The sequence below is a fragment of the Pleurodeles waltl genome, chromosome 6, assembly GCF_031143425.1.
Source record: "Pleurodeles waltl isolate 20211129_DDA chromosome 6, aPleWal1.hap1.20221129, whole genome shotgun sequence".
Lineage (NCBI taxonomy): Eukaryota > Metazoa > Chordata > Amphibia > Caudata > Salamandridae > Pleurodeles > Pleurodeles waltl.
In genome coordinates this window covers 1,548,202,079-1,548,228,895 of record NC_090445.1, presented here as the reverse complement: position 1 = coordinate 1,548,228,895, position 26,817 = coordinate 1,548,202,079, and the positions used below count along the sequence as shown (strand labels likewise).

Below are 26,817 nucleotides of genomic sequence, written 5' to 3'. Positions count from 1 at the left end.
AACCCCAAACGCCAGCACCAGCAACACAGGGCCGGTCAGGTGCAGAGGTCAAAGAGGGGTCCAAATAACATAGGCGCCTATGGAGACAGGGGGTGCTCCGGTTCCAGTCTGCTAGCAGGTAAGAACCTGCATCCTCGGGGAGCAGACCAGGAGGGTTTTGTAGAGCACTGGGGGGTCCCAAGTAGGCACACAAAATACACCCTCAGCGTCATAGGGGCGGCTGGATGCAGTGGGCAAACAAGGCATCAGGTTTGTGATAGAAATCAATGGAGGGGGCTTATCGGGCCAGCCACCTACTGGGTGAGGGTGAGGGCTGCCTGCTGGTCACTGCTGCACTGGTGGTTGGTTCTTCACAGGCCTGGGGGCTGCGGGTGCAGTGCTTCTTCCAGGCGTCGGGTTTCTTTTCACCGGGCAATCGCGGTCAGGGGGGGTCTTCGGGATTCCCTCTGCAGGCATCATCGTAAGGGTGCAGAGAGGTTAGCCCAGGGTGGACACGTCGTGAGAGTCGCCCTTTGGATCCTCTCTGGATCGTTGGTTTCTCTGGACATGAGCCAGGGGCATTGGGTGCAGAGTGGTGGGGACTCACGCTTCTGGAGTGAGGTGAGAGTCCCTTTAAAGATGGTTTCTTCTTGCTTGAGGTATACAGTTCTGCTTTCCTCAGGAGTTCTTAGTCCTTTGTAGTTGCAGGGCAGTCCTCTGAATCGGCAGAGGTCGCTGGACCCGCAGGATGCGTCAATGGTGTAGGTTTTTTGAATCAGGAGACATGCCGGTAGGGCTGGGGCCAAAGCAGTTGTCATCTTCCTTCTCTGTGGGGTTTTCAGGTCAGCAGTCCTTCTTTGTTGGTCGTCAGATCAGGGTCACCCCTAAATACTAAATTTAGGGGTGTGTTAGATCTGGAGGACAGTAGCCAATGGCTACTGTATGTAAGGGTGGCTACACCCTCCTTGTGCCTCCTCCCTTTGGGGAAGGGGGCACATCCCTATTCCTACTGGGCTAAATCCTCCAAAACAAGATGAAGGATTTTTTAAGGAGGGGGTGTGGGGTCACATCAGCTCTGGTCACCTTAGGGTAGGAGCTGGCTGAAGGGGTGACTCCTCCTTGTTTTTCTCATTATCTCCCTGGATTTGCTGCCAAAAGTGGTGGCTGTGTCTGGGGTGGCGGGCATCTCCAGTAGCTGGAGTGCCCTGGTGCGTTGTAACACCAGGCTTGAGCTTTTGAGGCTCACCGCCAGGTGTTACAGTTCCTGCAGGGGGAGGTGTGAAGCACCTCCACCAAGGACAGGCTTTGTTCCTGGTCACAGGGTGCAAAAAGGTTCTCACCCAATGAGGCCAGAAACTGGTCTGGTAGTGGCAGGCTGGCAGAGACCGGTCAGCCTACCACTAGCAGTTGGGCTGGCATGCAGGGGGGCATCTCTAAGATGCCCTCTTTGTGCAATTCTCAAAACATCCCACACTGGCATCAGTGTGGATTTATTGTGCTGAGAAGCTTGATGTCAAACATCCCAGTATTCAGTGTAGCCATTATGGAACTGTGGAGTTCGTGTTTGACAAACTCCCAGACCATATACTCTTTATGGCTACCCTGCACTTGCAATGTCTTAAGAATTGGCTTAGACACTGTAGGGGCATAGTGCTCATGCAGCTACGCCCTCACCTGTGGTATAGTGCACCCTTCCTTAGGGCTGTAAGGCCTGCTAGAGGGGTGACTTACCCATGCCAAAGGCAGTGGGTTGTGGGCATGGCACTCTGAGGGAGTGCCATGTCGACTTAGTCTTTTTCTCCCCACGAGCACACACAAGCTGTGAGGCAGTGTGCATGTGCTGAGTGAGGGATCCCCAGGGTGGTATAATACATGCTGCAGCCCTTGGAGACCTTCAATGGCCACATGGCCCTTGGTACAAGGGATACCTTTTACAAGGGACGTATCTGTGTTCCAGGGTGTGCCAATTGTGGAGACAAAGGTACAGTTTTACTGAAAAAACACTGGTGCTGGGGCCTGGTTAGCAGGGTCCCAGCACACTTTCAAACAAAGCTGGCATCAAAAAAAGGCAAAAAGTTATGGGATAACCATGCCAACAGTGGCATTTTCCTACACCTGCACTTCACTGTATCTGAGCAATGTACAAGTCCCACCCATAGACCAGACACCTCACTGCTGGTGAGCAGTGTCCCTTGCACAAAATCTTGCCAATGACTACGCAGTTCCACAGTAGTTGAGCTAAACTTGTGCACAGCACTGTCCTTAGACCAAACGCTTCCACTGATAGTCACTGTAGTACGGCAAATAACACCAGTCAATGCAGCAAAGATATATCTGCAGGTGAGAAGGACCTTGTCGCTGATCCTTTGTAAATCCAGTGTAATTTTCCTGGTTTAGTGCCTTTAAGAGGAATACCCATGGCCTTGAAGTACTTGTTATACTGGGAGAAGAGGGTCATGCCCTCCAGCATTGGAAAGTTTAATAGATTTTGATACTTTTGAACTATTCGCCATGATAAGATCAGGTAGCCTCAGTATATTTCTACATTTAACAACTCATAAATAAAGGCATATACTTGGTACACTATTTAATGTAGCATAGCCACTTCCTTGTTTGGGCTTTTTGACGAGAAGGATCCAGAATCAATGCAAGCGTAACGAGGCTTGCCTGAACAACGCAGGCCTTTTTCTCTGCCTTAACCACGCATGTGCTGAACAACGCACATGCGTGATTAAGGCAGAGAAAAAGGAAGATCCATTGGGAGAGGAAGTGGTCAGGTAAGTGGGGCTCGTGCAGGGTTGGGGGTAGTTTTTAGGGGTGGGGCGGGGGTGAAGGTTAGGTTATTATTATTTTTTAATGGGTGGGGTGGAGGGTTGGTACTATGGTTTTTAGGGTGGGGTAATTTTGTATTTAGAATGGGTGGGGGGTGGTCAGGTTTTTGAGGGGTGGGGGGTTGGGGTAATTTTGAATTTAGGGCTGTGGGGCGGCGGGTTATTAGGGGTGGTTTAATTTTATATTTAGGACGGGCGGGTTTTTAAGGGTGGGGTGGGGGGATGGGGTAGTTTTGTCTTCAGGGCAGGTGGGGGGGTCAGATTTTTAGGGGTGGGGTTGGGGTAATTGTGTATTTAGGGCAGGTGGGGGGTTCGGTTTTTAGGGGCGGGGTGGGTGGTTGGCGTAATTTTGTATTCAGGGCATGGGGTTGGGTTTTTAGGGGCAGGGGTGGAGGGGTCGGGGCCATTTTGTGTTTAGGGGTTGGGTAGTTTTATTTTTGGGGGTGGGGGTCAGTTTTAGTGCTCAGGGTGGGGGTATCGGGGTCGTTTTTAAAGGTGGGGTTGGGTTACATCTGTGTTTATGGGCAGGGTGTGGGGGTCAGGGTAATTTTGTTTTTAGGGGTTGGGTTGTTTTATGTTTGGGGTGGGGGACAGTTTTAGGGCTCAGGATGGGTGGGGGTATCGGGGTAGTTTGTAAGGGCGGGGGGTCGGGGTACTTCTATTTTTAGTGTTGGGGTTAGCATGCAACAACCACGCATGCGGTTTCCACACATGCCTTTACAACGAAAAATCGCAGTAAAGGCATGCGTGGAAACAACTCAGTCGTTTTTCTGACCGTGTTCAGGCATGCGTGGTTGCCGCATGTGTGGTTACATCATACAACCCTTTTGGCTACCTAAGGATGTGAACAGACTTAAAATTGACTTTCTGTAGTTGGGGGGCGAGATTCAGATTTTCTACATCATGTCACGTTAGGGGACTTTAATAGTTAGCTCTGTTTCTTTGAGTTTTTTTTCCACAATCTACTCAGATAGTTTACACTGAAAACAGGGCACAACTTAATCACCACTTCTGATACTGGTCATCCATTTTTTTCAGAACATTTTACTGCCTTGTGAGATTAAGTTCCCTTAGTCTAGGTTGATGCCTCAGGGATTTCCTCTCACTGGTGTCTGGTGGTGTATGGGGAAGAGAGGTGAATAATGAAATGTTCAATGTGTAAGAGCTTCTCTTCCAAATCTAAAGAGATTGGAAAAAGGTGTCATTTTTGCATCCCGCTCCTCTCGAGAATTAACTGACATGGCTGTGGCTATCACTTTCTCACAAATCATCTTGCTAAAGATAAGTAATTAAATAGAAATTGAAAGTGCAAGTTGTTAGTGGGTATAAAAGATTCAACAGTCTTGAGGTTGACTAAGCTGTTAAACTGAGTCTTTTTCTCTCCTCACTGCTGAGATATTTAGAGTTTCTGCCCCTTTCTCTGATCTCTTCATTGATGACTCAGAAAGAGCCAGTAACAGTTGTTGTTTATAAATCATCTCAACAACCTCCTCTTTGAACCTTAATAATCATAAGGCTATGGGTTGTCGACATCCCCATCATTGGCAAATCTCTTGCCTACCAGGAACACCTCATTGATACCTCCTTCCCTGCCAAGAACAGCACCATCCATGCTAAGATTTTCCAGGTTCCTCGTTAACTACGATGCATACCTGTTACTGAAAACAATCGTTACCTAATTTCATCAAACATGCTAATTGTACAGGTTTTCAGATGTTTCTCTGAATAAGAAAATGGATTGTAACTATAAGAAAGATCCATAAAAGGCCCTGCGACATCAGCAATCTCCATGCCTTCATAGAAAACCTTTGGAAATTATTCCTTCTAGGTAAGCAATACTGAGAAGTATACAGGTCACATAGACATCTCTAGAGTACTTTACTTTCTGGATCAAGCCAGACTCGGTGGTCTCAGAAGCTGCCCAAAAGCATTTCATGAAATAATCTGTGCCACTAGATAGAACAGAGAGGTGCCTGAATATATGTTGGCAGATCACGGTAACGGCCAATAGGAGCTTATCAGTATGGGCATAAATGACAGCTCAGCTGTGGAATCACTTGTCACCATTTCTTGAATCGCCAGTTGCAGGTTAAAAAAAAGAAAAAGGCTGACGACAGCCCTATGTTGATCAAAAGGGAGTACTCTACTAATGATCATATTGACAGTTCAATGCACATCTTGGACATAGGCTGATGATATCTGACCAATGAGCAGCTCTGCTTTTGTAGTGCTATAGTATGTCTATAAGTGAGGCTAAACCTTTAGATGTGCTCTCAAATGTTGTGCACTTGTTGGGCGAGAAAATAGACTACCCATTTAGGATCAGTATCTAACTTTTGCCAGTAACATGCTAAGGAGGACTTCGCTCAGTCTGGAGTGGTATGCACTTGCAAGACACCATATGAGTTCTGTAATCGCTAAGTCTTTTCGGCAAAGCTCAAGAATCATGTATTTTTATCAAAACAGTGTTTTGGTTTTTGGGAGCACACATTAATACAAACATGCAAGGCCTGACCCCACTGCACATCTGAAGAATGGAGCAAAGTGTTCAGGCTCCCAACTTCAAATGGTCAGTAGCAAAACTCAATGTTCTTCTTTAGTCCTGTTGTTTCTTATTGTACGTTTTCACAGGAATACATTCAGGTGCGGCTGAATGCATACTGACATTAGATTCAAGAACACTTAGAAGATCAAGTCAAACTGGTGTGAAAACTCAATTGTGCTCTGTCCTGATGCCGAATCCTGAAAAATAGGGAGGATTTTTTTCAAGTCCTAGATCCATACATTATGCAAGCGATGAGTGCATCTCTCAGTGCTTGTGGAAGCATTCATATCTAATAAAGAAAGGCTTCCGGACAGATCAAAACATTTTAACTAAACGAAATCAAGAGGGAACAAGACCTCTTCCTCGATTGTAAAACTCCTCAGAAATGAGTAATTCTACACAGCATTCACATAATTGTGTACCTCCTTCAAGGGTTGTAAACAGTCCTAGCAGATATACTTAGCAGGCAAATCTTTTCGAATCAGAACTGGTTGTACTGCTGTGTTCAAAGTACAAATTATTTCCATCACGCAGACTGGAAATAATTCAAAAGCACATACATTCGTTAAGGATACAACACTGAAGAACCGTAGTTACAGGTGGGTAATGCCATTGCTGTGTATTTTTCAGCACTTTCTGGACACCCTGAGAGAATGCCCCTGCCATTGTCTGAGTAAGCATGCTACCTTTTCTAAGTACTCCTTCTTTGTTCCTCTCTTCAGGAGGACTGGCTGTGCCTTCACGTTCAAGAATAAATGCGACATTGAGAAGCACAAGAGCTACCACATAAAGGATGATGCCTATGCCAAAGATGGGTTCAAGAAGTACTACAAGTACGAGGAGTGCAAGTATGAAGGGTGTGTCTACAGCAAGGCTACAAACCACTTCCACTGTATACGTGCTGGGTGTGGCTTCACTTTCACTTCCACCAGCCAGATGACCTCTCACAAGCGCAAGCATGAGCGCCGGCATGTCCGTAGTGCTGGTGTTCTAGGTCTGCCTTCCTCGCTCATAGGCTCCAAAGATGAGCCAGATGACTCCAGCAACGATGACCTCATTGACTTCTCAGCCATGAGTAGCAAAAACTCTAGCCTGAGCGCCTCCCCCACCAGTCAGCAGTCTTCCGTGTCTGTCATACTCCCTAGTGCAGGAGGACACTCTTCTCCACAGGCCTCCAAGCCTAGCAACCCCATGCCAACTGTCAGCAAGATGTCCACCCTTTTGTCTCAGACCTTACCCAGCAACATGCCTATGAGTTTGTCTCTCTCCAACTCGGCACTTCCTGGAACCAGCCCATTCTACCGCCTGAATACATCACTTCCTGTCAGTGGGACCAATCTAATGACTGTGATTTCTTCCAGTGCCGCCCAGGCAGAGTGCCCATCCCAAGCAGGCTCCAGATCCAGTGATACTCCCATCTCATCACTCACAAGCACCTCCATCATGGACAGGATCTCTGCCAGCAAAGGCCTCATCTCACCCATGATGGCCAGACTCGCAGCTGCTGCACTGAAACCAGCTGTGACCTCTGAATGTGGTGAGTATATGTAGTATGTATTATGTTGGTGGCTGAATCGTGCCCCAAATGGAAATAGACAAAATGTGGCTAATCTTTTCAAAGATCAAGCTTGCCTTTCCTGTGCTATGCTCAAGAGACTCTCAATGCAGGCACTGGGCACGACTTCCTACCTGCCTGTGCTCACACTAGGTCTGTCTATGTAGACACGTTTATGCCCTCACTGTGATTCTGGCATGTCTCTTCAAGCTGGTACCTCACACCATCTGTCTGTTTGCACTGTGCTTATAGTATGCCCCCTTGCACTTGCTCCCTCTGTTTGTTTCCACTTTGCAGCTAGTATCTCTTCCACTGCAGCAACCATGCCTTTTTTTGTCTGTCTTCTCTCGGTATGTTTTTCATCCCAGGCAAAGGGCCCACTCTGTGCCGCTCACTGCAGGCACTGGGCACACCCTGTGTCGATGTGATGTGTTATTTGAATGTTTCTCACTGCAAATGTGCGCTGCTCCTTTGTGCATTTACTGTGCTCACTGTTGTCTCTTATTGTACACAGTGTGCACCCACTGTGTGTCGGCACTTTTGTCCTGGAAGGTATTTCAATGTAGACACTTGGGGCCAGATGTATGGGCCATTTGCGACCTGTAAAATGCATTTACCTACGTATCAACCCTATTTTGCGAGTTGGTAACCTATTAGGGGAGTGTAAAGGTTGTCCCTTGACAGAGGTGCTAACCCATTCGCACATGGGAAGAGATCCTCAAGGGACCCCTTCCCTCTGTGAATGGGGCACCAACATTTTTTCAGAGCAGGCAGTGGTCCCACCGACCACTGCCCACTCTTTAAAAAAGAAAAAAACTTTTATTTTTTATTATTGAAATGCATCCTGTTTTTCTTCAAGGAAAATAGGCTGCATTTCAAAAAACATAAAACTGCTTTATTTAAAAAGCAGTCACAAACGTTGCAGCAGACCACCTTGAGAGTTTTGTCCATTCCCAGTGAGTAGCAAACTGCCTCATGAATATTAATGAGGCACGTTCCTTGCAACCCATTTGGGAATTGCAAACAGTGTCTCATGCACTGCTGTACATCAGTGTTTGCGACTCGCAATTTGGGATTCGCTAAAAATTGCATATTGCGAGTCACAAACATTGAGGGTCGTACATCTGGCCATTGATTCTTTGTGTGCCCGCTCAGTGTTTCTAACTGCAGGCACCCTTGTATACCTCTGCTCTTCTCATTGTATGTCTTTCATTACAGGCCTGGGGCAACCTTTGACTTTAGGATGGATGAATTCAGCACATATAAAACAGGAGTCACCAGAAGGCATGGTGTCACAAACTCAGAATGCCTTGCAAGAGCAGAGCCTGGATCTCAGGGTGAAGGAAGAGAGGTGAGCAGGACACGTATGTTTTGTGTGAATGATGGAGATGGACCAACAACCTTAAGTTGAAGTGAGCCCATTAGAAGTACTTGCTCTTGTCCCCAAGAAGGTCCAGTTACTCGAAGTAACAAAGGTCATTCCATAGTGAAAAAAGGTTCTGTGGTTTTATGTTCCTCCATATTTTCCCAAAACGCGTGGGACATTCATTTACGTGATCAGCAGGACAAAATTCATTCTTTGGAACTAAATATTGATACCCAAGATTATTGGGAGCTCACCACACTACCAAGTCTCCCCCTCAAATGAATGATGCCGCCTCAGCTCTTTAGTTCCTAATTCTTTCCAAGAGGGATGGCTCCACTGTGACTCATTGCTTGAGAGCGACCCAAGTCCTTTTTGTCCTTTTTAGGGATTTTCCTCTAAGTCATTCACATGCTCACACTTTGAATAATTTCGTCAGGTCAGGAAATACTTTAATATAAGAAATGCTCAAAGCATCACAATCTTCGAAACAAGCTAACCCTGTAAAACAGTTTGCATAGGTAATATTTTCCTTTCTACGTCTTAGCTCCTTTTATCATTTGAAAGTATGGGATTTTATGGATTACAGATCCTTAGGTACAGGAATCTCCACATCTGACGCCACAGGCACTGTTCGCTTTGCGTAGACCCTCCACATCACACCTCACTTTTATAGTATATGTGGAAGCAGTCCAGACCTAGGGGTCTATTTAGAGTGTGACAGATGCCTGGTTCGCCATCCTTGCAGTTCGTTTGATCCATTCAGAGATGGGCGAAACAACATGTTTCTGCAGGTGGAGTCCCAGCAGGCTACTACAGTCTTTTAGAATAATGTTCTCTTCATTTATGTATTAGTGTCATTGCTGTCATCTATGAAACCGGATATAAAAACCTCGCCTGGACCTGTTGTATTTTCACGTAAACATGTTTAGAGGTTATACCCCTCTGGCTTTATAAGATTGCCTTTAATGACACACCAAGTGACGTATTTCCCCTAGCAGGCTAATTTTACTTGTTTTTATTGTACATATGCAAGAGAAAGCATAACCAACAGAAAACACGAAATAAAAAGACAGTGGTGAGCTACAATCACATAGTAAGTTGTTAACCGTCTCATGTCATGGTACACACACTAAAGCGTTGTCTAAATAAATGTCCCCACTTGTGTAATTCCTACAGACCACATAGCATACCAATCAGGGCATCACATTAACATATTCTCAGAGATACAGACTAATTTACACACTGTAACAGGAAACTACAGAGTATGTCTTCATGGAGGGCGTATCAGACCCCCATTCTCGCCGCTCCCCTGTGTGCGAGCTTCTGTAAGGCATCTGCTTCCATATGCACCCATTTAAGCAGCTCACAGAGCCAGCATAGAGTCTCTGGGGAGACTGGCAATTTCCAGGACGTGGCGATTTAACTTTTAAACAGTACAAATGCCAAATCAACAAATATATGTAGTTATTTGTCCACTTTGACCCTTGTGCGTATTCCCAGTAAACAAGACTCAGGTGGGAGTGCAGTGTCAACCACTGCCAGGTTACCGCTACTACCTCTCTCCAGGCACATGCCACCCCCAGGCACCCTCGCACCATGTGGATAAACCCCACCTCCAGTGTCCCACACCTTGGGCAGGCTGATGATGCGGCTGGGAACAAGTAGGCCATTCGTTGTGGCATGTGTCTGGTGCACGTAGCTGAATTACGTGAAGTTGAAGCATGGTTTGCGATATCCTCTTGCAGGCTTAATAAGATATTCCTGAAATTACACAACAGATGAGTCTCTTCCTCCTCTCTTCACAAGAAAAAGGGGCAGAACTGATTTAGCCTTATTTGCAAGAGTTCCCATCAACAATCAGGGACCAATGTAATGAGGAGGCGTAGGAGTCACTGTCTATTTGAGTGGACAGTGAAAATTATTCAAGATCCTTCGGTTCCCTCAGTAGTGGGCAACATTTTTCTTTTTTTGTTTCCTGTTCCCTGCAACATCCATCTCCACACCACATAGGAGATGTTCCAGAAAAATCGTAAAACTTATAAACCTCCTTCAGTTTCAGTATGCCGTAGGTCCTTGCCTAAAAAAAACGAAGGGCACTGTTGCAAATATGTTCCAGTGCAATTAATAACTTCCACTGATATTGTCAAAATTATTATGGGAACAAGTGAATTGGCTCAGCTTCAGTGATCACTTAGCTACCTGACTGCCACTTAGTAGCAAGGAATGTTCCCTACAACATCAAGGTGCTTCCCTTTTGGGACAAACTTGACTCCAATGTTTTTCACTAGTGCGATGGCACTAGTCAAGGCAATATGAAACGTTAACAATTTACATTTTCCTCTATTTAGATTACTGTTTTTTTCAGCCCCTTAACCAGCACAGCCTTAAACATCTGCAACACATTATGGAGCACTATCCCCCTCTTGTTGATGAACAAATCAAATATTTGTTGATCCATATCAAATACTGCCATTTTTACTTCATGAAATGGTGGTTGCACACAATATGACCACCATCAATGAGTTTCCTGTGAGGAGATGGCACACCAGGAAACAGAGGTTAATTTCCCCCTCATTTGGATCCAGCTGAGAGCCCCCTCAAAAGCATGTCTACGGTATAACTATTAATCCAAGAAAGTCATCTCTTACACTTAGGCAGAGAAATGTGCAAAAGGTTCTATTCTGCCTTCTGGATTCAGACTTTACTTGGTCAAACTATGTTTAGAGTTCAGATTGGGGCTACCAGGAACTCTTAAAAGTTAATGACTCGGTCATAAGTTGTTAGAGGTTGGAGTGTCGAGTGTAGGTGGCCCTTCTGTATGTCAATTTAAGTAAGAAGATTTTTCCACTACAGGTCCGTTCACTGCATAATAAAGAAGGGCCAAACCTGCAGAGAGGGAGTGTGTACAAGCCTATTTGGGTGGCAGCACAGAATAGATGACACACCTAATGACTGTTCTGTTCCACTGGGAGAAAGGCTGAAGTGGGATAGGTGCTAATTCAGCTTTCCAGTGTCACTAACAAGCTACCCACAACTTCATTCACACATTCAATACTTCTTTTCTATTCTGAATAGCTAGAGTCAGGGTTGGATGGTTCGTATTAAGGACTGCAGACACGTTCTGGTTTTTACGCAGTGGAGAGGCCTTTTATGGGTTCAGTCTGATGTGCAGAAGAAAACCATCTGTGACCCTTTCCGCTCTTCCATTCTTTGTGATCTAGGAGACTGTAGGATGCCAGCTACTGTGCATCGTCACACAGATCTAGTGGAGTGCACATGTGGGACTTGTGGTAGTAGGGTAGATTCTACATACATGCCATGCCACTGGTACTTGCACCTGTTTGGAGGGTTGCTGGTGGCGTAGGAGGTAGGTAGGCAGGTGTTTAATTGCATAGATGCCACTTGGACTGATTTCACTGCTCTGAACTATTAAACATTGTGTGTTGCAGTAATGAATCCAGCATCCATCCTACCACGGGGAACGCAGCTCTTCTGCCATTGCAGATGACTAAGGTAAGACATATAACCTAACAAGCAATCATTTATAGGATGTGTGATTTGATTAGAGAGGCAGAGGGTTAGGTGAGTTAAGGAATGGCGGTTTGAGAGGGTGAACGTATGATCTAGATGTTTACTGCATTTTGTTGGACTGTGACCCACCTAGTACCTCTTATGTCCTCTCTCATCTGATCTTACCTACGTCATTTTCTCTCTGTTATATGAGCTTTTGCATCTTTTCCTTGTTGCTAGCATTAATTCTCCTTTGGTTTTCCCACCATCTTTTTCATTTTCAGTCTTATTTCCTAGTATTTCAGCCCACCTTTTCCTGTCCCACCAGTAATACCTTCCATGTAGTTCCCACCTGTCTTTGTGTACCTCCTTTTGAGTCGCTTACACTGACCATCACCTGTCTCACCTTTGCATTCTACGCAATCCTAACTTTTATGCCTGTCCTCTGCCACCCCATCTGCATACTTCCATGTCTATACTTCCACTTGACATGCTTCTTCCTTTCTCCCTCTTCATTTGCACCTGATTATGTACCATCTTCCTAACTCACTTCTGCCTCAATCTTACTCTATTTCCATACCTACTTCCATAACCCGGCACTTCCTTTTGGGTCGTATCTTGCTTTCTGGTCCCTAGCTTTTTTGTGAAGCCTCTGTGGTTGTTCTCCTTTGTAACCCTTTTAACAATGTGTTTTTGTGGACATGGCAGATGCAGACTACGGAGGTGGGTGAGGGCACCACCCTGAGCGTGAAGGCAGACCCTGAGGTTGGCGACCTGGGGGAGGCTGAAGGGATGAAGGCTCCAGAGCCCTGGAAGACTTACTTGCAAAGGTACATAGACTGTCCTGTGGAGAGGGAACACTCTTGTCCTGACATAGTGGCCCGGATACCTTATGAATCCGATCCACATCTAGTACAATGCAGTACATGTAGAGGGACTGTCAATGATTAAATTCACATACGGGCTGGAAATAATAAAATAAAAATATACCTCACATTAACTCCTCAAAATAAATATGCATTAAAGAATTAAAATAAATCCATTTATAAATAGTATTTTTAATCAAGAATTAAAGAAAATTACTCACCCATACTAACAATTTTACTTTGTTAACATTTACTAAACCTGGTTAAAGGTTATATTTCATTAATTTAAAAACGTTTAATCTATTTTTTAAAATAAAGTTTATTACAAAAATACTATGTATAATTTTAATCCATTAAAATCAGCATTCACACACACACACATATATATATATATATAAAATTTCAAATGTTGAGCAAATTAATTTAACATTTATTTCTGTGGGTATAATTTTGATTCCCTGTTCTATTGTTTATAAGGAAGTGCATTGCAGTTCCAGTGTTTGGCCATGTGTGGCGCTTTACTCACTCCAAGGCTGGGCTGCAGTATACTTACACCTGTTTTGGCACTTTTAGGGCTGTAGTAAGTTTAGAAGTGTATTTAGTGAATTGCAATTTTCTTATTCTTTTGTGAGCGTGTTTTGTATTGGCATGTCCCTCCCAAAGCCCTCCTCACATTTCTCATATTTACTAGTAAATATTTTGCAGCCCTTCCCCTTTGTCCCCTCCCTCATTTATTACCAAAACATAGACTTTCGAGTGCAGCTATCTCCGCCATGATGGCAGATATTTCTGCCCAGGAGGGATGGGATAGGTGAGGCCTCCGAATGTAGGTTTGTGAATTGCATTTTGTAGCATGAGTACTGTAGCACAAAATGCAGTTTGCGAATAAGGCCCATAGTCTATGGTGACATTTAACTGAACATTTACATGCCACAGATATCTCCACACATGAAACGTATGCACACCGTGAGACAGTTCCAAATGGGTTTGGTTAATTTCAAGTGCAGCATAATGTCAATGGTTATATAGAACTGGGCATTGAATTAATATGCATAGTAATACTGATGTACATAATATTATGCACAGACAACACATAAATTGTTGTACATAAATTTCATCATGTGCATGCATATACACATTCCTGCACTCGCCCCTCTGCACATATAACACAGAAAAATCCATGATTTGGGCATGAGTAAGTACATTCAAACACACAGCTCATATGCACTATGAACATACAGCTCCGTGCAAACATATATACCTGTTCTCATTCACATGCCTACAGACACATATACACCACCACCCACTGATCAAGCATGCACACTCCTGCACATGGCTCTAATGCACTCTTCTGTTTTGCAGGTTTGGGCCCAGTGATATCTGCAGTACCCGTTGTGACTTTCTACATAAGGCACATTTCCACTGCACTGTGTTGGAATGTGGTGCCCTCTTTAGCACCATGGATGGAGCTATAAAGCATGCCAAGTAAGTGTGTCCATCTGTGGGAGAGTTTACAGAGGGAGCGGTTGGAAGACCATACTGTACATGGCTGTATATAAAGAGAGGGGCAATGGGAAAAATTACCTTCATGGTAAATGATGATGCACAGAGTCAGGAAGGTGAGCTGTTGCTGGATCTGGTGCGGCGTCAGTTCCTTACTGCTGAGCAGGGAAGATGATGCAGCGTCAGTGTGAGGCATCAGTTCCTTACGATCTGGCAGGGTCAATGAATCCAGCGGGTCAAGACACAATGGGCGACCTCACATAGCCCCTGTCACACCACGGTGCTACAGGCGCTGCAGTGGGGTCGGGTGTCAGGGACGTTGGGGTCATGGCACTTTGGGACTCACAGAGTCGTTGGACTTCAGCGAGGCTGCATCAGGCCTGTGGTGTCGGTTAGGGTGTTGCACTCTCGCGGGGACCACGGCTTTGTGTTGCAAGCAGCAGCGCGTAGTCGTGCAGTGGAGTCAGTTCTGGAGTTGTCGGGAGTCGGGTGTGCCTGGATCTTCTTGTTTCTCACCAGAACTCACTTCAAAGGGCCCAGGAAGTGAGTTGCCATGACTTGGAAAGTCAGGGTCCTCAGCAGGAGTACCTAGGTGCTGGCAGGTGAAGTCTTTGATGTCCCTGAGACTTCTTAACAGGAGGCAAGTTGAGTCCAAGCTCTTGGAGAAACTTCATAATCAGGATTCCAGAAAGCAAAGTCTAGTCCTTTCCTTCTTAAGGCAGAAGCAGCAGCAGCAGGCCAGCACAGCAAAGCAACCGGCAGAGTGGCAGGTCCTCCTCAAGCATCAAGCTCTTCTCCTTGGCAGAGGTTCCTCGTGATCCAGAAGTAATCTAAAGTTGTGGTGTCAGCAGTCCAATAGTCATTTCTGCCGGTGAAGTAGGCACTGATGCCTGTCCCCTTTGATAAATGGCGAGAAGTGGACTGCCTTACCATAGCGGATCTATTCCACAACTAGGACATACTAACATTTGATAACTGCTGCCAAGATTTCAGTCTCCCCAAATCGAGGCCTATCATTATACCCACCTGAAACACTGGATTCTCACAGCAGACATTCAACAGGCTGCCACTAGAGCAATACATTCAGAGGGCCGGATCTGCCAAAGGTTGCAAATCCTCTCTATATGCTTTCTTGAGAGCTACCATAAATGCCACTTCTCTACGGCATGTGACGTTACTGAAACAAGTATTGAGCTCACAGATAGAAGACCATCAATAGAGCACTTTAAGGCGTGATACTTCCAGATTTAATCATTTCCTCAGCCTACACGAAGCCCACTATAAAGTTATCTATGACTGGTACTTGTACCCAGCGAATCTGCAGAATATCTTTCCCAATACTTCAGATAGATGTTGGAGGGGATGTGGTTACGGGGGGATTATCATCATATCTGGTGGCACTGTCCAACTGTCCGCCCCTCCTGGGAAGAAATCCTAGCTCAAAATAGACATATTGGGCTACCCATACCTCTGACACCAGGACATGTATTACTGGGCCTTCGTGACACCTCCCTTAAACATCAGACATCTGGAGATAGGTCTACTCTATAGCTCTGCCTCAGAGCTGCCAAATTGACTTTGACGGCAGCCTGGAAGAAACCGGAAGCCCCATCAACGTCACACTGTCATACCTGCTTTGGGCACGCACTTACCATGGAACAGTTAACTGATATTATGACTGACTTCAGGAAAAACTTTGATTCCATATGGGGACTTCTTGTGCAGTAGAGGGGCCTTCCTCTATTTTCCTGCCCTACCTGTGCGAGAACTCTTCACCTCTTCCAGATATGATCCTGTTTCTGGATCCCCCGGTGCGTTCCCTGAGATGCTAGCTGGGTTGTACCCCTTGTGACTCGTCTGGAGCCACCTTTCTTTGAGCATTTTGTAACTGTACCCTAATCATGCAAATTGTTATTGTCAAGCTCTTTTGGTTGTAATGTGTTTATAAATGTGTATATGGCTTCTACAGGCATATATGGCAAGGTTCAGTCATGGATGTGACTCTCTATTAGAAAGTTAATTACAAGGCCAACCAAGTGGTTGCTTTGTGAATATTACACTGTTCATGTCACTAGCTATACTTCTGATGTAAACCACATGATGGGCATTTCATGACTGTCTTTGTACTGATTTGAAAACCAATAAAAACAGTTTTGATACAAAAGATCTGCAATTCAGAATGTGGCTTACAATAAGGACTGATGCTTAACACAAGGTTCAATACACAACAAGTATGTGAGGCTTATTAACACATATGGCCACGTTATAGACAACCTGAGCTTTGTTGAGTGTGTCTGCGGTGGCATCTGGGGGTCTTGACCTGCATTTCAGACAGTCCTTATTATCACACTCCGTTAATCTTCCCCTATTGCTAGGCCACCATCAGCAACACCACAATGATAGTTGCTGGTAAATGCTCAATACAAACTTGTAGACACCTGGCACCAGAGAAAACCCAGTCGTATTGCCTTTACAAATTATTCCATGGTACATGACACAAACACCCTTTGATTACTCACTCCATATACGCAATACATATTTGTGGGTCAGACAAATGAGATCCAGTCAAGCATACTGTCTGGTCACTATCCCGTCACTTACATTTACATTTCGTCTTTTCCTCTGAGGCCAACAAATAGTCATGAAATAGTTTAAGCTGTCCACTGAGGAGAATTTCAGAATATTTCAAAATAGATGTGGTGTATAGAGTGGGAGGTATTTAAGAAATACATAGGAGATATATGCATAATGAAAAAATCTGGAACCATGCAGGCGCTCCGCACCTCCTTAGAGAGAATAAAATGGAAGAACGAATTTTAGGGGAGGAGTATATTATGATGCAATAGGCAGAAACCCCGTGAAAGCTTAATAAGAAACTACTAGAGTTTCTGGAGGAAGAAAGAGGTAAATTATTTAAACAAAAATGCTATGGCTCTGCAATATGTGGGGGGGTTCAGAGACCAGGAAGGACTCTGACTAGATCAATAAATGCAAGGTGGGCCCATCAAGAGATAGTAGAAATTGAGGGAAACGGTGTTGAGATTTTTACATTAGCCCTGGTGGTCTTGGCTGTTATGCTCAAATCGCAAGATAAGGCCTCTGCGGTAGATATCAATCCTTACCGTGAGAAGGCTATGCTGGCTAGAAGACAAAGAAGTGAATTACTTGTATGGCTGGAGGTAAGGCCCCAGGTGGGGGATGGCCTCACAGCGAGTTTTACAATCAATATGGAGACATACTACCGCCCCACCACCTAGTGATGTACGAAGATGTGAAGGAAAGGGGCTCACTGCCACCCATCCTGCGTGAGGCATTCATAATTACTTTACTCAAACCGGGTAAACCACGTAAGAAATGCTCTTGCTGCTGGCCAATGTCACTTCGAAACATCAATACAACATTCCTGGTGAAAATCATAGCTACTCTACTGGACTCCGAGATATATTGCAGCTTGGTCCTGTTGGATCAGTCCGAATTTATTCTAGAAGTAACCTTACAATTTCAATGCTCTCCTCCACCAAACCAGCTCTAAGCTCTCCACTGTAGTTCTACCGTTAGAAGCGTAAAAAGCACTTCACTCTCTAGAATGGACTTGCATGTTTTCAACCATTGCGTCGAATGGGGCTGGGTGAGAGAATAGTGTGATATGTATCGCCCACGAGCTGGTAAATAGATACACTGTATCACGCCAAGATAACCAGGGGCCGCAGATTTGCTATCGCCGTTAGGTTCCTGTTCTGTGTTGTCAGATAACATCGCTCTTACGGGGACTGCACATCGAACGTCCACATTACTTGCTTTCGCTCTGTGTGGGCATACATGCGTTACATTTGCGAAAGACAGGATAAAATCCTTCTCCTTGATCACGATGATTATAATTTTTATTATGTAAGCATTGGGTCGTTTTTTTTTATCACAAATCTGGAGTATTCTTGCAACTGAAATATTCTGTGCATTTATTGAGCTTCGTGATATGGATCATATGTTGTTTTTTTTTTGTAAGATTCCCCATAATCTCAAAACAGTTTGTACCAATGTAAAAGCTGGGGTGAAACACAAGAAGGAAATCATTCAAAATGGCAATACTTTATCCGTAGAAAATATTAATCACAAAAATCTCCGCAGAGTTGGGGAATAGTTCACTAAGGCCCCGATTATAAGTTGGAAGGAGGTGAGGTATTTACCATACTTGCCATTTCCAGGTGTTTACTTCGAAGTGAGGCATTACATGTGAAAACGACATTTTAAGCATAAAATGTTATACTTTTGCCTTTTTTTTCTCCACCTACCCCCCACACACACACACACACACACCCTGGACCCCCAAAAATAAATTTCAGTAGATTTGATCTGCTAAAATGTGTCAGGAAATCATAGCTAGCAGTGGTAATTATCACACAGTTCAGAATTCAGATTGCTGAAAAAACCCAGCTTGCACAGGAATTTACATTTCACCCCTAGTTTGTCATCAATGCCTAATGGCAATAAATACAGTACATTGAAAAGAATGTCCTGAAATCATAAGGTTTGACCTTGGTTCTAGGTTCTAGAACCAACGAAACTTCACGTCAAAATGCAGAAAAAACAGAAATGATTGGAGTGTGAACAAATGTGTAATCCATAGCATGCTTAGGGGTTATTCATAGACACTAATCTTCTGGTAATTATGATTTCTACAGCTTAACCGCAATCCCAACACCAGGAAACAACTTGTGTTGATGGTTTAAAAAAATGTTTTTTAAACAAAAATTTTAGGAAAATATGAAAATTAAGCTAACAGGCAGCAAGCAGAAACAGTACATTTAACATTATAGTGCATTCTCATACAACTCTGTAACACTATAAGCTCATCAACGGGGTGAAAAAAATCAATAAAGACAATAAGTAAAAAGAAAGAGGAAAAACACCGTAAATCACGTTTGGTGATTACATGATGTATAAGTTGAAGGATGTTATCATCAAAACATAAGTCATATACATAAGTAGTCTACATTGGGGGACACTGACGAGAACTCGAGAAAGCAGCGGGGTTAGAGGGAGGTGAACATCAGAGACATTGGACACACCATCCTACATGGGCACACAGAGGGCACCAGGACCACTGTACAGTGGGCACATACTTTACTGGGAACAATGGGCGCAGTTGGGGACCCTCACACTATATGACACATTCTTCAAATGGAACTCCCTGATCTTTCACTGTATAAGACACCTTACAGAAGCAGCGTCCTGAGCCCCAATACTCATGCTGGGAGGGAGTGCAGAGATCTCTGGCATACCTATGTTTGCCGCTTTCTTTTTTAAATGTGTGGTATTCTCCTTCGTCCTGGATAAAGAACCTGCAAAGCATCCTCTCCGGATCTGTCTTCAGGGAGAGGTACCTGCACAGGGCTCCTTCCTGAATGTGTCCACCTCTTGTACAAACACCCTGCAGAACACCCAGTGCTAACTATTGTCCCTCTGTGGCAGTGGTTCCCAACCTTTTGACTTCTGTGGATCCCCACTTTATCATTACTGGAACCCAGGGACCCCTACTGAATCCTTATTGGAATCCGGGGACCCCCTCACTGATTCATTACTGAAAGCTGGGGACATAATCTGTTAATATCATTTAATTTTCTAAGCAGTCGCGGACCCCCAGGGGTCCCCAGACCACAGGTTGGGAATCACTGCTCATTCCCAACTCAGACTCGTTATTTTTTGGCACTTCTCTTGTCTTCTTTTCTAAGAGAAGGTGGTGCCATACTCTGAGTAAAATCCAGCTACTTCCGGTGATGTTTCTGATAACACGGCACCTACTAGCCTCCATGTCCTCCTTGAACATCTTCACCAGACCTAGCTTCCTAATTCTAGCATGTGTTTGCTTTTCAGCTTCCACTTCCGAACAGATGGCAGTACAGGATCGACCTGCCCGACCTCCATGGACTCCAAGGCATCCCTGCCTCCTTCTCCTCCTCCAATTACTATTTCAGCAGCATCTACCCAAGATGTGCCCAACCAAAGCCAGGCACCCTTGCCTTCCACTCCCACACTCCTGGCCTGGAAGCAGTTAGCAGCATCATTGCCACAGATGTCACAGATTCCTGCAGCAGTGTCCATTCCGGTAGCTTCTCCTTTGGCAACAACTTCACTGGAAAATGCCAAACCCCAGGTCAAGCCCGGATTCCTCCAGTTCCAGGAGAAGTGAGTAGTAAACTGCTCATAGATTTAATTATTGTTGGGGACTCTGATGCAAGGGGGAGAAGTTTTATCTAGAAACATGGAATTAGAATCATGTATGCTTAGTTGTTTTATACCGCGAGGACATGCTGCTAAACAGCTGCATCAAAGCAGACACCACTCCTGCAAAGAAATACCAAAATAAAGCACTATTCGAGCAAACGCAGAGAGAGTAGTGTGCAACAAGTTGAATGCACCGGTAGGTAATTCTGTCACTTTCTTGTTGGCCCTAAGTACTTGTCAGTCACCCTGACTGGCCACAAACAACCAGGTTCTATTTATAGGCGAGCTGCATGGGGCTAGGGACACAATTTAAACAGTGAGCTAAGTATGTTCTGTGCTGCCTTTCTTTGGTCGACTTCACTTGAACAGTAATTTAAACTAAGAAATTAAGTTCTAAACTTCAGCAGTAGTGCTAAACTGATCGATTCGTTGATGGTGGATGAGGGCCTGCAAAAAGGGCTGGAGATTATTTTGTCCTCTGCCTCCGTCAATAGGAGATATAGACACACATCTGTGTCTGCAACCCCATGACCATCATCACAAACTTGTGACGGGCATCATGCCGAAGCACAAATCATTTCTCACATACTGATTGCATTTTGATCTTAACCTGCTTTTAAAGAGCTTTTTTCATAGGGTGTAAACGAATAAAAGTCTGTGCTCAAAAAGAAAAATATATTCACTAGGTCTATCTGCAAACATATCTAGCTTTGTACACTTGCATGAAGTTACACCTTTCTTACGATCTCATAGGGGGCACAGTTGCTGAATCGAGAGGTGTGCAGGTTCGAGGCACCCTGCTGAATCCCACATTAAGTACTTGGGATCACTGGCTCTCAGCTGGTGCATATCTCCCAGCATACGTCTGGAACAGCTGAAAAGTGCCTGGTTATTTCAGTAAAATGGATTACAAGCTTGGTTGTAGTGTCTGAAAGTGAGTTCCAAATATCAAAAATGCTTTACTTAGGTCTACAGTGGACCTGACCCTGCCACATGTCAGAAGGTGGTCGATCATCTTCTGCATTGTGGGGAATTGTAGAAAAAGCTGCATACAGAAAACACGTGACTGGAGGCAATTTTGAAACTACAAATTCATAAAGCAGTCACTTCTGAATACTGAGTGATTAAAGAATACAGAACACCACAATATAATTTATTTGAGATCAGCTGCCCTCTATGTCTTAGTCTCTATCCTCCTCAGCATGTCATTATCTTTTGCACTAACAAAAAGTCTTTGAAATCACTGCCATTATGCCCTCCTCCAGCTAGAGCTCACGAACCCTTGCATAGGATTGCCCATAAGCACACTCCCATTACTCCCCGACCTTGCCTGAGTGCTTAATCATATGGCCCACCCTCAGTGAGCTTTCAGCCACAAGCAAAAGTATTCTGACTGCCAAGCTCATTGGTACCCACAACATAGGCATAACCAGCATCACAGGCACCTAGTTCCTGACGACAACAAAGAAATACTGGACGATTTATTCCCATTGCTGACCACATCTTTACCAAAAACTAAGTAAAAAGAACTGGATAAGAAGTTCTTTACCACTGATCTGTGGTTTCCTCGTCATCCACCAAGCCAACTGATCTCCGTGAAATGCTGAAGTGCTGCCTTGATGCTTAGTCACAGCCAGTCATAGTATTTCTGCATTACCCATTTGATCCCATCTCCAACTTTTCTGAGGACGTCTGCCCTCCTGAAGTGGTTAAACTCCTTCTTGCAGGAACTTCTAAATTTAGTGGGAAAATCAGGAAATCAAGGCAGCATAAGAGACCTACAAAAGATTCAAAGTCAGTCAGCATGTGAAGAAACTAACACACAACCCATGCCACACTCTAGACTCCTGTTGCATCCTCTTTATGTCCAGCCTCTGCACACAACTTTTGTCCTGGCTGGATTACTTATATCGTCCATGGTCATCATCCCTCAGGGATAGTCCACTCCACTGAGGCGAGGCCCTGCTAGAACTGAGTGAAGATTCTTCAGTAGGCTTCCAGGTCCAACTTATAAAAGACAAGGTGATATCGTACTAGGAAAACTGAGATTATGAAAGGAAGTCCAGGCAGATACTTTTAAAGATCACGCTCCTTTCTCTTGAAAAACAATTCCCTCCCCCCCCCACAATAACATTTAGGGGTTGCTGAAAGATCTAGCGGACCTCAGTAAATCCTGCATTAGTATAGGATAAGGATAGTGACCCGATCGTCAGCAGGATCCAGCTGCTATCAGCGCCACTTTACTTCCAGCGATGCCTATGCTTCCTGCAGGATTTTCTGAGGGCAGCTAGCAACTTCCAGAAACCTTCCAAAGGTATGTTTCATAGCAGTTCTCTGCTGCAGAACATTCCCGAGAATTGAAATGATTAGTGCTTGAGAACCAACAATGCATGTATGAAACCTTTTTGTTCTTAATAATACTGCCAATTCCACCATTACTCGCCACATGTCACAGGACAAAGCTTACTCTTGTACTGTGTTGATTCCTTTTTGGAATTTGTGTCCTTTAGAACGCACCACCCCCAACCCCCCAATCTATTGAAACGACCTCCAGAACTGGACTACAAATCCAATAAATAGAACAATACTTGTTATATCTATTAGAAAGAAGCTTTTTAGAGAATCGGACATCACTTGAGTTCCTGTAGGGGTGTCAAAGATATTTTCCTTTGAGGATGTTAATAGTCATTCCTGCGAGGCCCACGCTAGGAATCAGAATTAGGCTATATGTTAGAGAGAGGCCTGGTGCAGTCAAACTCCGGGCATCAGGGAGGGGATTAAGAAAACGAGTGTTTCCTGGGGAGTGGACTCATTGGGCCTACAAGTGCTCAGGGATGAGGTTTGAGCAGTTGAGGAGTCGGTGGGTAGCAGAAATGTTGAAAACAGAGGCAAAAACACAGGAAGGTCCGCTGGTGGAAAGGGGTGGATTAAATAGAACCTGGGATGTTTCAGAGAGCAGGAACAGAGGGTATAGAGGCAGGTTGGGCAACAGGCTGCATGCAGTGAGCTGTGACCACTTATTACCACAACCCTTTTCTCCTGATACAGCGACCCATGCCTGGCTACAGACTGCAAATATGCCAACAAGTTCCACTTCCACTGTCTTTTTGGCAACTGCAAGTATGTGTGCAAGACCTCGGGCAAGGCAGAGTCGCACTGCTTGGATCACATCAACCCCAACAACAGCCTAGTGAACGTCAGGGACCAGTTTGCATATTATTCCTTGCAGTGCCTATGTCCGAACCAGGTGAGTGGTTAGGAGAATGATGACTGGAGAATGTTGATGAGCGAGGCATGCAACGTTTCAGTTTATTGGGCCACAGAAGCACTTAGAAAATACATGTTCCTAAAACTGCAGAGTGGGAGGTGTATTAGGGGTGGTTTCAGAGGGATGATTGGAGCTTCGCAGTGTGGGGTTCTTTTATAGTGTGTCGCCTGCCCCGTGAGGCACTGTAGGTGAACGGTTTAAAGTGACACCATGGTGACACGCTCGCAGGATGCTTTGCGAATGAATGATTTCAAGTAGGGTGCTTGGTTGCTTGCAGGGTGAGCCTCGGTTGGAGCGCGTGTCTTCCTCACAGGACTCCTTGCAGATGAATGATTTACAAAGTGAGCAGTGTGCCTAGATCCCAGGATGCCTTTGGGAGTGGAGCATTCTGTCTGTTTCCTAGTCTGACCTGGAGATGGCTGTGCAGGGTGTCTGGTTCACTGGTTAGCCTGGGGGGACAGGAGAAGAGCTGAGTACCTGGAGTCCCAAGAAGCCGTGCATGTGAGGGGAAAATTGGTGTTTCGGTTTCACGTTGTACCTTCCAGTGGAACCCGCCACATTACCGTTCTCTTGCCCCCTTGCAGCACTGCGAATTCCGGATGCGGGGACATTACCACTGCCTGCGGCCTGGGTGCTACTTCGTTACTAACATCACAACCAAGCTGCCATGGCATGTCAAGAAGCACGAGAAGGCGGAGCGCAGAGCTGCCAATGGGTTCAAGTACTTCACAAAACGTGAGGAATGTGGCAGAGCAGGTAATGTGCCCTGTATCTGTGGCCCCTCGTATTAGGCACCACTAGAACTGTTTGCCCCCGTCGGTGTGCCTTGCTCTGTATAGCTGCCCTTTCATAGACACTGCCTTGCCCTCGGCATCTAGCTGGGCTTTGCTGTTCACCTTCACGCGAAGCTGGGCCTCGCTGTGCCATTGCTGCACGGGTGGGTCTGCACGTTCATCTGGGCCTCCTATCACATCTCTGCCCCCTGAGCTGGAAGTCACTGTGCGTCATCGGCCTCTCCCCCCGCGGACACCTCACAGTGGCACTGTCCGTCCATAGGTGGGGCTGCAGATACACCGCCCTCCCACTTAAGATCTTCCCGCTAGGGCTCTGTCCTTCCCATAGACGATTCTCCGTGTTCATCTCTCCCAGGCGGGTCTGGCATCGTGGAGGTTGATGAGCGGTATCAATGGATAGCAGCTGCTACCCTTGGCTTGCTCTTAGAACTCCATGACGCTGCCATCGCTACACCTGGCCACAAGAAGGCAGTAAGCCAATGTACCTCTAGAAGCCATGCTTCCTTCCTGTAGTTTCTACTCGAGGCTTTCTATAGCCTGTCATCAACAAACACTAGAACATTACGAGACAAAAATTGTGAGATAATTTTGGGGGGAAATGTTACTAAACGCTGCATTTTCTCGTAAGCATGTCCCGCAGGCCCCTGGAACATTGTTGCTTTGCAGGAGCAAAACTGGGTCACACCGTACCCAGTTGTATACCAGGAAATGACCTGCTTTCCCTGCACCCACTCAGGTTATGAATCCCTGCTCACCACACAGACGGGCTTCACTGCACATCTGTCCCAGTACAGCGAGCTTCCTCTGCCACCTGTAGAAGCAGAATCTCCACCTTGTAATCGCTCACCATCCCTGCTCCACGGACGCCTGACCTGCCCAGCACACTTTCTTTACTGTAAAGCCAAACCGGGAATGTCCCAATTTCAGAATGTGTCTCCTCACTAAATACATGTGATTGTCATATTTGTTGACTGATGTACACATATTCGGGCAATCATAGATCGCTTCAGCTTCGTTCCCTGACCCCAATGTACCAAATCTACAAATCTAAATGAAGAGATGAGAGGGCGCAAGTGAATTTGGGTGTTTGCTTGCGGTAGTGAAAGCAGATGGGTAGAGGCGCTGGGACTTGTAGTCCTCCACAGAAGTGAAAGCCCCTCACTCTGCCTGCGCCTCGGCATTAACAGTTCAGAGCATCCAAGGTGCCATGCTAAGTAGGGTACACATGGTTTAAGGAACATTTCGGGCACACTGCATTCGTTTATTCCTTGTTTATAGACAAATTGTATACACTTCAATAATTACCAATTTCAGATTGCCTGGAAGAGAAAAAGAAAACCGCAGACAGAATTCCACTCTTACCGTGGCAATTCATTATTGAATTAAATAACTTTAAGTCACTTAAAGTAATAATGAGTGAGTTGCTAAGTGGTGAATCAATAAGTTAGGACACAAAAGGACATGAATAAAACTTGGAATTTCTATTGTGGACAAACAGCATTTCCGATCAGCTTTAGGGATGCCCGACTTGGCTGCCAAGTTTCCAAAAAATGGCTGCGTGGCCAAATCTACATGGCGATAACAAGAGTGTACCGCTAGGACCTGGATCATATCGTACCTAGTACACGTAGAGTGCTGGAGTAGAACATGCTAAGCGGCTTATAGATGGATTTTCATTGTAACATAAAAGTAAATATCAGATTTTATGCTGACCAACACATATATAAGTGGTATCTTGGTAGTGGCTTCATCATCAAAATAATAATCAAGTCCAGACGGTTCAACCCAAGGCAAAAAAAAAATACAATGAGTAAGCACCAGAGTTTTAGATAGGGGGACACATTTAAGGGGCGACTCGAACACGTTTGCCATTCCTAGGGCCGAATGTGTTAGATTTCAAAATTAGTTGGTTTGAGGGGTGGAGAGCTTGAGGATCGATTTTTTTCTGCGTCTATATTGGGACACTGGTTAATGAACTCTGTGCACCAAGTTCAATTGAAGGTCACAGTTAGATTTGTTTTTTTAACAGAAAGCAAACATAGTGCACTTCGGATGAATGCATTCCTGTTGGCTGGCTGGGAGCCAGGATCAACCAGGTCAATAATCCTCCATCGAAATTTCTAATAAATCAAGGGGTAAAGCATGCAAAGAATAGGCCACTGAAGGAAAGAGGAGATCATCATAGAACACAGAGCCGGGGGTGGCTTACAGTACCCGCAGCCACTGTCTTGTGTCTGTTTGTTGCGGCCTGGGAGTGGTTTTAGGGTGGTTTCACTTCTTCTCATGATGTTATTGTTAGCAGCTTTTCTGACAACTGATGATGTTTAATGGAAGAATTGATTTTCAGATGCGTTTTTTGTTTATGAATTAGACTATTA

General features: G+C 45.0%; 1 protein-coding gene across 8 annotated transcripts in view; it reads left to right on the top strand.

The window, feature by feature from the left end:
- Positions 1-26,817, top strand: part of CASZ1 (castor zinc finger 1) — a 204,191-nt gene that overhangs the window by 153,543 nt on the left and 23,831 nt on the right. For 7 of the 8 annotated variants that reach the window (XM_069241212.1, XM_069241215.1, XM_069241210.1 and 4 more), the window contains 8 exons: positions 6,078-6,892; positions 8,129-8,261; positions 11,726-11,789; positions 12,495-12,616; positions 14,015-14,137; positions 20,027-20,338; positions 23,426-23,624; positions 24,230-24,401. In XM_069241212.1, the coding sequence (XP_069097313.1) occupies positions 6,078-6,892; positions 8,129-8,261; positions 11,726-11,789; positions 12,495-12,616; positions 14,015-14,137; positions 20,027-20,338; positions 23,426-23,624; positions 24,230-24,401 (1,940 nt within the window). The remainder of the gene's footprint in view (positions 1-6,077; positions 6,893-8,128; positions 8,262-11,725; positions 11,790-12,494; positions 12,617-14,014; positions 14,138-20,026; positions 20,339-23,425; positions 23,625-24,229; positions 24,402-26,817) is intronic. The other variant, XM_069241214.1, reaches the window with a different exon arrangement.